Source organism: Oreochromis niloticus, linkage group LG13 (genome assembly GCF_001858045.2).
Source record: "Oreochromis niloticus isolate F11D_XX linkage group LG13, O_niloticus_UMD_NMBU, whole genome shotgun sequence".
Lineage (NCBI taxonomy): Eukaryota > Metazoa > Chordata > Actinopteri > Cichliformes > Cichlidae > Oreochromis > Oreochromis niloticus.
Genome location: NC_031978.2, coordinates 10591426 through 10604064, shown reverse-complemented (window position 1 = coordinate 10604064; position 12639 = coordinate 10591426). Strand labels below are relative to the sequence as shown.

Genomic DNA, 12639 nt, shown 5'->3' with positions numbered 1-12639 from the left:
TTCCCCAGTGTCAGGATCTGGGTGTTGAAATGGAGCCAAATTGACCAAATTTGCATCTCAACTGTAGCTTTTAGCTCTTATTTAAAATCCTCCTTGTCTTCATTTGTGTCCTGTAATGTGTGTTCAGTGATCACTAAAGAGAAACTAATGAAGGGTAATTTTCCTTGTATCACTTAATGAAAGGAGTCATCACAGTATCTTGTACTCTGGGTGGATTTCAGGTCGGTTTTATGAAGGAAAACGTAATGAAACTGGAAATTAATCTTCATATCAAGTGAAAGACATTGTTAGTTTGCTTGTTTCTAAATGACATGAGATGAATGCATGTAAACTATGTCAAACAGGTTGCTGTTTATTTTGTGTTACAGCAGTAACTTAGTATACATCGTTTGTGGGTTTGTAAAATTTGTGCTTCTAAATATGCACAGAGGGTTACGTGTTTTTGGATAGTTACAGTGATCAGAGGTAGTCATCACTGGAAAACCATAAGAGACATATAAATATTTTTCTAAATAAGACTTCAAAAGAAAAATAGAGATTACAGTAGCTGTCTGCAGACGAGTGCTTTGAAAAAAACGAATGGGACAAAAATAGCACATTTATCACTTATGATAGTACTTGAATGTAAAAGATGTAAGCACTTAGTCTGAACTCTGTCTATCTGATTATACTGCATGGATTTCATCTAACAGCCTTGCTTTGCTGGTTTGTTTCCCTTAGGGCAGGGCTCTGCTGTCCAGCCTGCAGGGACTGAAAGCAAGAGGAATTCAGCTGAAGATCTCATCTGGAATAGCTAACTCAACTGAGCTCAGCAAACTCAGTAATCACACCTAGCTCTTACTTTCATTGCTTTATATGTTATGACATAACACATAAGATGTTATGGTGTGTTTCGATCTGACTGTTCAGCCCTTTGCTCCCCCTGGTCATGTTTTCAGTCTTTCAGTCTCTCACCATCTTTCCAATCGCCTGTGTTTATTGGTATGCTTTTTGCCAGATTTGGCCAGATTTGTCTTTATCCTCCTCCATGTCTCACATGTAACTCCCTTTTCTCTCCATTTCTAGATGCTGAGGTTCACTATATTAACATGGCAGCTCTGACCAAAGGCAACCTTCACTCCTCCTTCTGGGTGGTCGACAGGAAACATTTCTACATCGGCAGTGCCAGCATGGACTGGAGATCTCTGGCCACCGTACTGCCACCATACATACACCACACACAGAAATACTTACAGAGACTTTGGAGGAAAATCAACCAAATTTTACCTCTGTGATTTCTGAGGCAGGATGGTAACACAAATTATCGAAATTTGGTATTGTTAATGTAAGGTTCTCATAATGATCTACTGGATCGAACTTTACACTTCGCAAGGTATGAGCCAGTATCGCTTAAAAACAGCATTATTGGTGAAACAAGAATATTCATATTTAATGTATTTGTACAGTGCTGTGCAAATATTATAGGCACCAAGAGGGAAGTTAGAATGTTTTTTAATGAATACACAAATAGTTTACACAAATTCATTCTGTTCAATTTTATTTATATTGCATTGACTCACACCACCAGTTGCCTCAATGCAGGAATTAGAAAGAAATACTCAATCATACCAATATTTAGTGTGACAACTCTTAGGTTAGAACTTAAACACCTAAAACATTTTGTAAGTACTGTATATACACTCACCAGGCATTTCATTATGTACACTTTCTTAAATGTTTGTTACCGCAAATATGTAATCAGCCAATCACAAGGCAGCTACCCAGTGCATTTAGGCATGTAGATAAGATCAAGACAACCTGCTGAAGTTCGAGCCGCTCTGTGATGTCGATATAGAATAAGAGGAATGAAGAATCCTTCCACAGTCTTGCTGAATCTGTGCCACAAAGAACTAAAGCAACTGTTGAAGGCAAAAGGGGGTTCAACTATATCTGTGTAGATGTTTCTGTGGGTCCAAGTGTTACTAGCAAAGTGTACCTAACAGAGTGTCTGCTCGTTGTACATCAGGGGGGATAAGGCGTAAATTTTAACGTGAGGTGACATGCTAAGATTTTCTGATATTCATTTAGTGTTCATATTAAACAATAGTTAGCACATAGTCAGTTTATATCTGTGTACATGTTTTTGTGAGCGCAGGAGATGGCGTCCAAAAATAGAGAATCCAGAATCTTTCATCTCTTGTTCAAAGGTAGACAGCTCATTAAAGTGTGAGACCGTTTGTTAGTGAGGGCCTTAATTTAGGAAGATGAACTGCAAGAAGCACAAGGTAACTATTCAAAAGTATTTGTTAGTTCAGCATGTTTTTATGCTTCCTCAGCCAGGCTTATATTGATGTTACATTGTATTTAAATTAGACCACAAAACAAACAGACTGACATTGTTCTTTTCCTTCCTTATTTCTGTAGATATCTATGAAAATAGTCAGGTTATGGACTAGATTTTTAGTCTGTTGAGGAGTGCACATATTTGCGTTTTTTTAAAAAGAGAATGGCAAGATTTTAGTAACTACATGAGCTGCAAGAGAAGAATTTATTGGAAATGCTTTGCTCATGTGAACACTGCTGGGTTGTGTAGAAAGACAGAAAGAAAAGGTGATTCCAAGAAATGCACGGTGAGAATCAAAAAAATGACGAGTGCCACTTTGAAATGGTACTGAGAGCAAAGAATGAAGATCAGGAACAGAAAGGCTCACTGCAGCATATTTACATTCCCTGCTGTTTTTGTCAGGATAGACTAAGGCTTGGAATTGAATTAGGCATGCGGACAATATGGCCTAACGTGGAAATTTCAGAGAAATATGGGTGTGTAGGTAGATGAATGCATAAAAATGTTAAAACAGTAAAAACAGGTTAATATTAGTTGGCAGGTAAATGTTGATGGAGATGATCGGCAAAGGCTGATTCAAATAACTAAAGTCAAAAATGAAGATATACATCTTTAATTACGTAAATGCTGCCGGCTTCAATTCTTGTTTTGCTCTACAAAATGTGTTTGTTTATTTTTTGTTTGTTTTTTAGAGGAAGGAGCTGGGTGTGTTGGTTTACAACTGCAGCTGTCTGGCTCTGGACCTCCACAAAGTGTTCAGTCTCTACTGGGGTCTCCAGTATAAAGACTTTATTCCCTCCTTCTGGTCCAAGCGCCTATTTGCTGTATCCAACAGAGACACGCCACTGAATCTCACAATCAATGGCACAAAAGCGTTGGCCTATGTTTCTGTAAGTAACATTTAAAGTATTAGTTTGCATTATAAATGATTCAATTCATTGGCTAATGTAGCAAACACACAGTTTTTAGAGTCCAAAACCCCAACTTTTGGTAAATTACTATACACATTTGCTAAAATTAGACATAAATATAAGTGCGTGCAGTGCACATTAGTGTAAAAGCCACCTGCAGTGGTGGCGACAGCTTAGGAGAGGGAAGGTAAATTTTTCATAGAGTCCTCTGCAGGATGCTGTGTCTTTCAGTGTCCTTATCTTCTTGGACAAGAGTAATGGTGATCCAGCAGAAAAAAAATGTTGATTAGGCTAAGCTGTCCATTTCAGTAATATTAAAATGAACACAAAAAGCACACTCAAGCACACACTCTGAGTAAATCATTCATAGGGGACAGTGCCTGTCAGCAAGAAGTTAAAACTGAAACTCTAATCCTCACTTATTCACACAACGAGAAACCATGATGCTTATTTACAATGATAATAACAAGGAAGGCTCAGTCAGTTATTATGATTCTAACAGTTCACAGTGGTAACTCTGTAGTTTACTAAGATTCCTGTGGTAATAATTATCTGTTTGCACAATGCTCTTGTGATCACTGTTGTGTGCATCTTTAAAGAGGAGTATGCAACACCAACATTCCCTAATTCTCTGTTGACAGAGCTCACCGGATGTTTTCATTCCCAAACATCGCAGCAGTGATCTGGAAGCTATTGCCAGGGTCATCCAAGACGCCAACCATTTCATATATATCTCCATCACTGATTACCTGCCCCTCATGGGCAGAAACACCAGCAGGTTAGAGCAAATTTGCTGCCGCACAGTGACTTGGCAGGCATTTATCACCAGTGGCTTGAGTGCTTCTTGCTTTGATTCAAGTGTTTAAACTGCGTATGTGCCGGACCTGCTGCATGCCCAATTCTGCGTGTATTTGTATCTGTGCCAAGGTACTGGTCGCGTATCGACAGCCTTATAAGAGAGGCTCTGATCCTGAGGAATGTACGAGTCCGTCTGCTGATAAGTTGCTCAGAAAAGACTCATCCGCTAACTTTCAACTTCGTCTGGTCCCTGAGGAGTCTGTGCATGGAGCAGGCCAACTGCTCACTAGAAGCTGTAAGTTCAGGGCTAATATGCACTATTTTCATCTCTACAGATACTCTTTATCAAAGCTCACTGCATAATTGCATGTGTGTGTACGTGTGTGCAGAAATTCTTCAACCCCAGGGGCCAGAGGGACGTCAGTCTCGAAGGAATAAACCACAACAGGTTTATGGTTACAGACAGAGCCATTTATTTAGGTGAGCTCATCGACTAGACTTTATGACTGTGGCCTATATGTCTGCTCACTTTATGTAGAATTATTTTTAGTGGACCTAGAGGAATACTTCCTCTTTTGTTTTCTTTCTCACAGTGAGAATAAAAGATCAATATGATGAGGAAATTTGCCTAACACAGATGAACAAAAGATACAAGGGGAAATGACTGAACTGGCACACTAAGGTCAAAAACACTATAATCAGATGTTCAGAGGTTAATTATATGTCTGCTTCATCAACTTTATTACTAGCCAGGATAACAACCCCAAATACAAATTAAAGCTGCAAGCAGCGATATGAGGGCCCTCGCACCCCCGGCGCGTCGAGCCAAGCCCAACACCTAAAACCAGCGCTTCCGATCTGATGTCACATTGATGGAATTCATGCATTTAACCACCAGCTAAAATTTCATCTCATTCAACCATTATTATAGTCGTCCCACTAGGTGGCGCTCTAACCATTACTGACAAATGGCATAACAAACATTTCCGAGCTCGAGTCTCATCACGCCTGCGACCTTTGGGAGAGATTGGACATTGTGTTTTTGAGCGACAGCAGGTTACTGCTTTTTGGCGAGTGATTGAAACTCCACATGCCGCCATGACCACCCCGTTTCCCTGAACGTAAAAAGCTTCGCAATTTAACATCACAAAGGTCTTTAGATTCCACACACAGGAGATCGCGTAAATCTAATGAAATCCCTTGGAGGAGTTCGTCAAAGTATGAGGCCTGAAAAGAGGGGAAAATGTCGCCAAATTTACACATTAATTTTAAAATGGCTGACTTCCTGTTGGATTTGGGATATTGCTCCAAGAGACTTTTTTGTACATCTTGATATCTCCAATAAGCTTGCCAGGTTTCAAACTCATACATAAAACACAGAGCAGGGGCTGTTGTTTTGAAATTTTGTAGGGGGCGCTGTGGAGCCATTTTGCGCTCTTCAAGGAAAATGAACATATAAAACGAAATCCCTCATCACATTAGAGGTGTGCGCCAAATTTCAAGACTTTTTAAACTTTTCAAGCCCCTCAAAAGCCACTTCATCTTTCATGGTGAACTGCGCTGCCACCAGGGTGCGCCGTTCAGTTTATAGTCACAATTTTCTCACTGAAGCATCAAGAGGGACTGATGGTGATATTCACCGCTTTTGAGGTGGCCACGATGAACCTGTGAAAATCAGTACAACAAAATGAAAGACATGACATTTCCTGGTGCCACTAGGTGGCGCTCTACGTATTCCTGACAATGGGCATATCAATCTGTTCAGGGCGGGTCTGACATCATCCCTGTAAAATCTGGTACTGATCACATTGGATTTCATTGAGTTACACTAATTTGTTTCTTCATGGCGAGACCTCAATGTTCGCCATGCTGCTGGGGTCACACCCTTCAGCGAAAACTCACAGTTTTCTCTGTAACCCAAGACCAACTCCTTAAGGCTTTCCTGGAGAAATTTGAGGCTGCAGATGTCACCCATTACAATACTGTACCCCAAAGTGTAAAACATGACATTTCCTGTTCCCACTAGGTGGCGCTGTCCCTGGTGTCAAATATGGCAGTTGAAATATGTTCAGGGGTGGAGCCTTATCATATGTGTCCACTTTGGTCAAGGTCGGACAATGTATGACAGAACGAGAGGCAATAAGATTTTCATGGCGAGTCATCGAAATTCGCCGTGGCGCCACGGCCTCACAGTAACCCGAAAACTCAAAAGCTCCGCAATTTAACATGGCCCAGGTGTGTAGTTGACACTGACCAAATATGAAGCTTGTACGATGAAATTCCAATGAGGAGTTCGCAAAAGTTCGAGGCATGGAAATGGCAAAATTAGAGCCAAAATGTCACCTTCACTTCCAAATGGCGGACTTCCTGTTGGGTTTAGGACATGGCCATAATAGACTTTTATGTGCGTCTCCGAACGTTAGATATGTGTTCCGAGTTTTATACATGTAGGTCATACCCATCTCGGGGGCTCGCGTTTCTCATTTTTCTAGGTGGCGCTACTGAGCCAATTTTCCCTGGACATGTCTACGGACATTAAAATACGTAAATTTTCACCAGACCTGACGCGTGTGCAAAATTTCATGAGTTTTCGAGCATGTTTAGGCCCTCAAAAGGCCGATTCATTTGCCGAAATAATAATAAGAAGAAGAAGAAGAAGAAGAAGAAGAAGAAGAAACAGAGCAGATACAATAGGGCCTTCGCACTTTTGTGCTCGGGCCCTAATTAGAATAATTAAGTGATAATGAAGCAACAAGCTAGGCCAGAGGCTGTGATTTGGGAAAAGCCTCGCTGAGGATCAGCTGCAGCTCCTGGCCCTGGCAAATCCACCTGATACCTTTGCTAGAGGCAGGAGGGAGGGTGTTGCACAATACTAGAGCAAATGTACGTACGGTGCAAGTATGCTATTATTAATTATTAGATGTATGAACAGTGTTTGAGGCATGTGGTCCAGTCTCTGAAATTCAGCTAAATCATCTCCAAAATCTGGATGTTGATCCATTTATATGGAAAACAATAACCAGACAGTGAGCATCCAAGTCAGGAAAGTCTGTGGCACCCATCGACTGAATATAAAAACCTAATGTAGCCACTGTATCATCAACAATATTGATTTCGGTAGTCCTGTTTTGAACGCTCGACTTGAGTGTTTTGGCCATCACCATACTGGTTATTTGAAACCAAACTTAGCCAAGATTATCCTGCTTTGCTGCCTGTTCTACTTACTACCGGATCACACGTTACAACTTGAACAACCTTTTCTTTGAGCTGCTCCCTTTAGGCGTCACCACAGCAGATCATCTGCCGCCATCTCACCCTATCCCTACCATCCTCTTCTATCGCTCCAACCCTCTGCATGTCCTCCTTCACCAGATCCATGAACCTCCTTTGTGGTCTTCCTCTTTTCCTCCCGCCTGGCAGCTCCATCTTCAGCATCCTTTCTCTACTATATTCACTATCACTCTTCTGCACTATACAAATCATCTCAACCTTGCCTCCCTAACTTCCCTCTGATAAATATAAAAATAAGAATAACTTTTTTGATCCAGGAGGGAAATTCATATGTCTGACATAGCTCATCTGCTATTTGTATAAGAACTGAAAAGCCTGATGGACATTTTTTTGCTCCATAAAGATTTTATAATGTAGGTGATCAGAGTTGTTCAGGATGGCTTCTAACATCTTTCGTGTATCCTTCCTCCACCTCCTTCAGCATGTCCAGTCTGGCTCCAATAACAGAGCCAGCTTTCCTGCCTTCTTGCATCCTTGTTCCTGATGCTGCCTCACCAGCAGGCTGCAGCACAGAACAGCACACTTGCCACCACAGACTGGTGGCAGAGAACATCTGCAGCAGTTTACTAAAGATGCAGAGAGATCTTAGTTTTCTTAACAAAAAAGAGGCGACTTTGCCCCTTTTTGTACAGTTCGTCTGTATTCAGGGAAGTGTCTAATTTTTTTGTCTAGGTGATGTACTCATTTCTAATCTTTTGCCTCCTGCCTTTTTGCTTGTGCCACTCTCTTCAAACTATAGCAGTTCTCACTATTGCCATGTAAACCTTCCTTTACCTTACCCTCATGCTGCTATCCTGTCACATATCACCCCACTCAAGGAGACTCCCCCTGCTGGAAAGTGAAGAGAATGCAGGTTGAATATACAGACCTAAAACCCATAAGTTATATTAATCATCACTGTTTGGTTGCAAATGAGTTCAACGGTACAATTTCCACTTCTATACTTCAGTCTATAAGCTCAGATGCTTTTCAGTTCTTCAGTTCCATCTACAAGTTACCCAAAACTGTGATGTCATTTCTGTTTCTCACTGTGGTCTATTTCCTGACAGGTAATCTTGACTGGGAGGGGGAAGAGTTTACCTTTAATGCAGGAGCAGGCCTTGTGATCAGTAAGCTAGAAGATATCGACGACAGGAACTTCACCGTCGTGGAGCAGTTACAGGCAGCGTTTGAGCGGGACTGGTTTTCACAGTACACCATCCCCCTGCAGGCTAATAAATTCCTGGTTTGCAACAAGCACCAGATCAAACCAATTGTGTTACTCAAACCCAGCCAGCTACACGATGGACCACTGCCTATTCGGAAAGGGCAGCATAATAAAGGATCTACACTACCAAGAAATCATCACAAAGTTGCTGGACAGACACCGGACGAAACAAGGCACCGTAACGACAGACTGAGCAAACTTACTCGACAAGGCACTGCTAGTGGGTTAGTGCCAGTTATGGACAACTACCAAGAGAGGGGCCAAATGAAAATGAGTCGCTTTGACCAAAAACAGGTAGAAATAAAAGGTAACGCCGACAATCCAATGGAACTACCCGGTCAGTCCGCTGAGAGCAGTGGTGGCAGAGAGATCGCCAATGGATTTGTGTGACCACAAAAATCATGTTTGAAGAACTTCTTTCCTCCAGTGGCAATGGACTTCCAACACTGGGTCTTTGTAGCAGTTTATTATTGTGATTTTGTAGAAAGAAACTTTTCAAATTTAGGTATCTGGTTTGCAGGACTTGATAAAAGCAAGAACTCAGGAAGGAAAGTAAATGGTCCACAGCAGGCTGGCACTTCTGATTCTTTACAAATGAAACCAAATCATTTTGGTTTAGAATACTGATTAATAGGCTAATAATATTTTACAACCTTACAACTTATATAATCTTTTTTTGTCCTTGTTTAGATCTCCCAGGAAAGGAAATAAATTGCACTGATTGCCTAAATATTGTATGTCACTTAAGCTAACATTCATAATTAATCACCTTTTAAAAGGAGGGATAACAGCTGCATGTGAACAGACAGGAGGCACATCAGCATATGTAGCCACAGTAGCTACATCTGGCATTCAGTATTCAGCACGCACAGGTTACCACACACCTTAAGCTGTTGCGGATCTCTAATTGCCTCTGCACTCTCAACGGTCCTGAATATGTTAGCCTAAAGTAAACAGGTTTGTGCTTCTCCCATAGTATTCACTCACACCAGAACATTATTTAAATTGCAAAATTCTTAAAAACAACAATTAAGCAGAGACTAAAATAAAAGTTTAATCGGCTTCCTAGAAACAAACAGCTTCATGTGGCCCTGCCAAATAATGTATTGATCTCTAATTGTAAGCATTAGTTGTTTTAGAAAAAAAAGCTGATGAAGTGGGCCTTTTAAGGGCTTGCTCAAACCATCTCTACCATGTTTTATTTCCATTTCCAGAAGTATAAATGTGGGTGCATTGTTCTACTGCATGACTGAATTAGATGATGCATTTGATGGCTTAGCATCCTCCATCAGCCACTACTTTCAATAAAGCAAGCTATGGTCTTTTATGGTGGAAGGAAGGAGGGGGAGCTAATGATCCAGAAGGGTCTTAAAAGATAATTATCATTATCGATAACCATAAACAAATCCTGGGATTGGAGGTGGATTGCATGGATATCTATAGTATCCTTTCAAACCCAGCATTGTGACTTATTGAACAAATACTGAAGTAGCATTAAGACTAAAGGGGCCAGAGGGTCTCTGCTGTCAACCAAATCAATACAATGAATTTTTAACAGAGCTTGACAGAGGCAGTTGCTGTATTTTAACCTCAAGGACATGTTGGCCTGTAATGTCATGCCTGTGACAGAATATATATTCCCTTTATCTTGTGGAGATAGAGCTACAAATCTAGCATCTTTAGTTTATACTTGACTGAAAGCTTGAAGCAGCATTTATTTGCATTTCGAATGATTGCATGTTTACACACTCTTTGCTACAAGTGTTTTTAGAAATGATTCTTGTTGGATTTATAATAATACAGAAGGGTTTTTTTTCCAACTTTCAAAGCCATTAACTGAGTAAAGTCAAAAACAACACCAGAGAGAAACTCATAGGGATGTCTTTCTCTAAAATGTATATATATGTTGGTATGGGGTGCTTTAACATGACAGCGCGCACATGTCATCAGTGTTACTTCTGATTTCATGAGAGAATTAATTGACAAGTATTCTGATAATGTATTGATTATAAACAGTTATTTTCTATCATTAATATATGAGGTGACGTTTCTTGAACCAACTAATAAAGATATTATCAATTTAATCAGTAATGAAAACCAAACATTAGTTCCTTCCCTAAAACAATATCTGGGGTTTGGTTATTTTTCAGGCTGTGTACCATTTGAAAAACTAATGTCTGTCGAGGTTCTCAGTCATCCACGCCGTGGTAGTCCTAAGCATGTTACGTGAAGGCAGCTGGACCTTTTTTGAAATTGGCACATGGATCAAAAGGAAGTCCAGTTGTCTTCATTTCAAGTGCTTAGGATTTCAAATGTTTGTTGGCCAACATCGAGTCAGTTGAAACTTGGGTAGCTGCTGCCATCTAGTGGATGTCACGAGGCAAGTTACTTGCTTTCACTTAAAAGTTGCTATTAAATGTTAAATGAAAAATTCTGCCTTGATCAGGCAACATGTTGGTTCACATCTGCTGATTTTATGCATGTGTAACATGCACAACAGGCAATTCCATGAGAATGTGTGTTTTATCAGATAACACTTAACTGACACTATCCTGAGAGCTATTCTTTCACACCAGAATGTATAAACTATAAACAAGAATAATATCATTTAAAAAATTATTTTATTCTGAAAAGCAAAAAACTTTTTTTACTACTTACGTGTACCCTAAGAACTTATACCTTCCCGTGCAAGACACAGCCACTTGTCTATCTATAATAGTTACTTCATAAAAGTATCCTTAAATGACAAACGCAGTCGTTTTTCATTTGTAGCATAACTTCTCCATATCAAGTGAGTAGACTTTGAGAATATGACAATAATAATATCTATATGTAAAGCACTGTGTCACCACACTGTAATGCTTATCTGCCAGCTGACCTGGAGTCAGATTCACTACTATACGCTGCTATTATCTATGATTGTCATATGGGGAGGGCGGGAACGCTGATACTGCATTCTGCCCAGGTTTTTATGGTTTTTGTGGTTTTTAACTATTCTGTTCTTGGAAAACAAATCTTTTTCCAGTTACAGTGGGGATTATTTCAGCTCTGTACACAGTACAGAGTACACAGATGCCAAGATTTAAGTGGTTTACAATATGCTACGTGCAACTTACAGAGTCAGAGCAAAATGGAAAAAAAAAACAAAAACTGGAATGTTTCTGAATTATGTGTTGTCTGCCTGTCCATTGCTCCAGCAAAAGTTTCATTTTTCAGTGAAAACTCTGTAACAGATCATATTTTTCTTGCACACAGAAGGGCAAAACTGCTTATTTTAGCAAAACAAAGCACTATTACCGAGAGATACATTTCAAATACTCCCTGTAAAGCTTTTTAATGTTGCCTACCTTTAGTATGTTTTTTCGGCATGACTGCTGCTTGCATGCCTTGCCTTTATGAACTGTGCACAGTAGCTATGAGCCTTTCTTGAGATGATGCTAATAATGAAATCTTGTACCTTTAAAGATACAGAAGGAATGTATATTTATTGAATATCCTTGTCAATGCACACTACTAAATTATGTGATCACTTGATTTTTACTATTAATAAAAAATAAGCATCTTATGTTTCTCTGTGTGTTTGTGTGTGTATGTGTGTCTGTTTAGTGATCTGGTTTTCCTTAAGTAAGATGGCTTACCTCAGAAGTTAATCCTTAGTACATCGCTGCACATTCAGGTTACATGAATGTGCAGCGATACAAGGCCCTGTGTAACCTGAATGACAATCAAAGAAGCCTTACTACAGGATGGCTAATAACAATAATCATCATAATCATATTTAATAATTACTATCATATTTACCATTTACCATAAAACCATAATAAATAGATTTGCCACAGGATTAGGTTAATGTGAGATTAAAACTAGTACCACGGGCAACTTAAAACATAATATATGTACGGTAATGTGCAAAAGTCTTGAGTCAACTCTCATTTCTTTATATAATTTGCTTCCAAGGAGCCAGACTTTCTTATAATTTTTAAAGTGATCTTGAGTAATAGTTCTTCTTTTTGCATTTGCTGTGTTTTTTTTCACTCATGTCAAATCCTTGTACCTGATTATTTTCAAAGGAATATTTTCTTTGTTGTTGTTTCTTAAGCCACTGACCT

At 39.7% G+C, this 12639-nt stretch overlaps 1 protein-coding gene across 2 annotated transcripts in view; it reads left to right on the top strand.

Annotated features, from left to right (window-relative positions):
• Window positions 1-12093, top strand: part of LOC100696415 (inactive phospholipase D5) — a 71116-nt gene extending 59023 nt beyond the window's left edge. For both annotated transcript variants that reach the window (XM_003438443.5, XM_005474351.4), the window contains 7 exons: window positions 721-820; window positions 1066-1193; window positions 3016-3213; window positions 3876-4012; window positions 4162-4327; window positions 4422-4512; window positions 8373-12093. In XM_003438443.5, coding sequence (XP_003438491.1) covers window positions 721-820; window positions 1066-1193; window positions 3016-3213; window positions 3876-4012; window positions 4162-4327; window positions 4422-4512; window positions 8373-8920 — 1368 coding nt within the window. In that variant the 3' untranslated portion in view covers window positions 8921-12093. The remainder of the gene's footprint in view (window positions 1-720; window positions 821-1065; window positions 1194-3015; window positions 3214-3875; window positions 4013-4161; window positions 4328-4421; window positions 4513-8372) is intronic.
• Window positions 12094-12639: the final 546 nt, after the last annotated feature.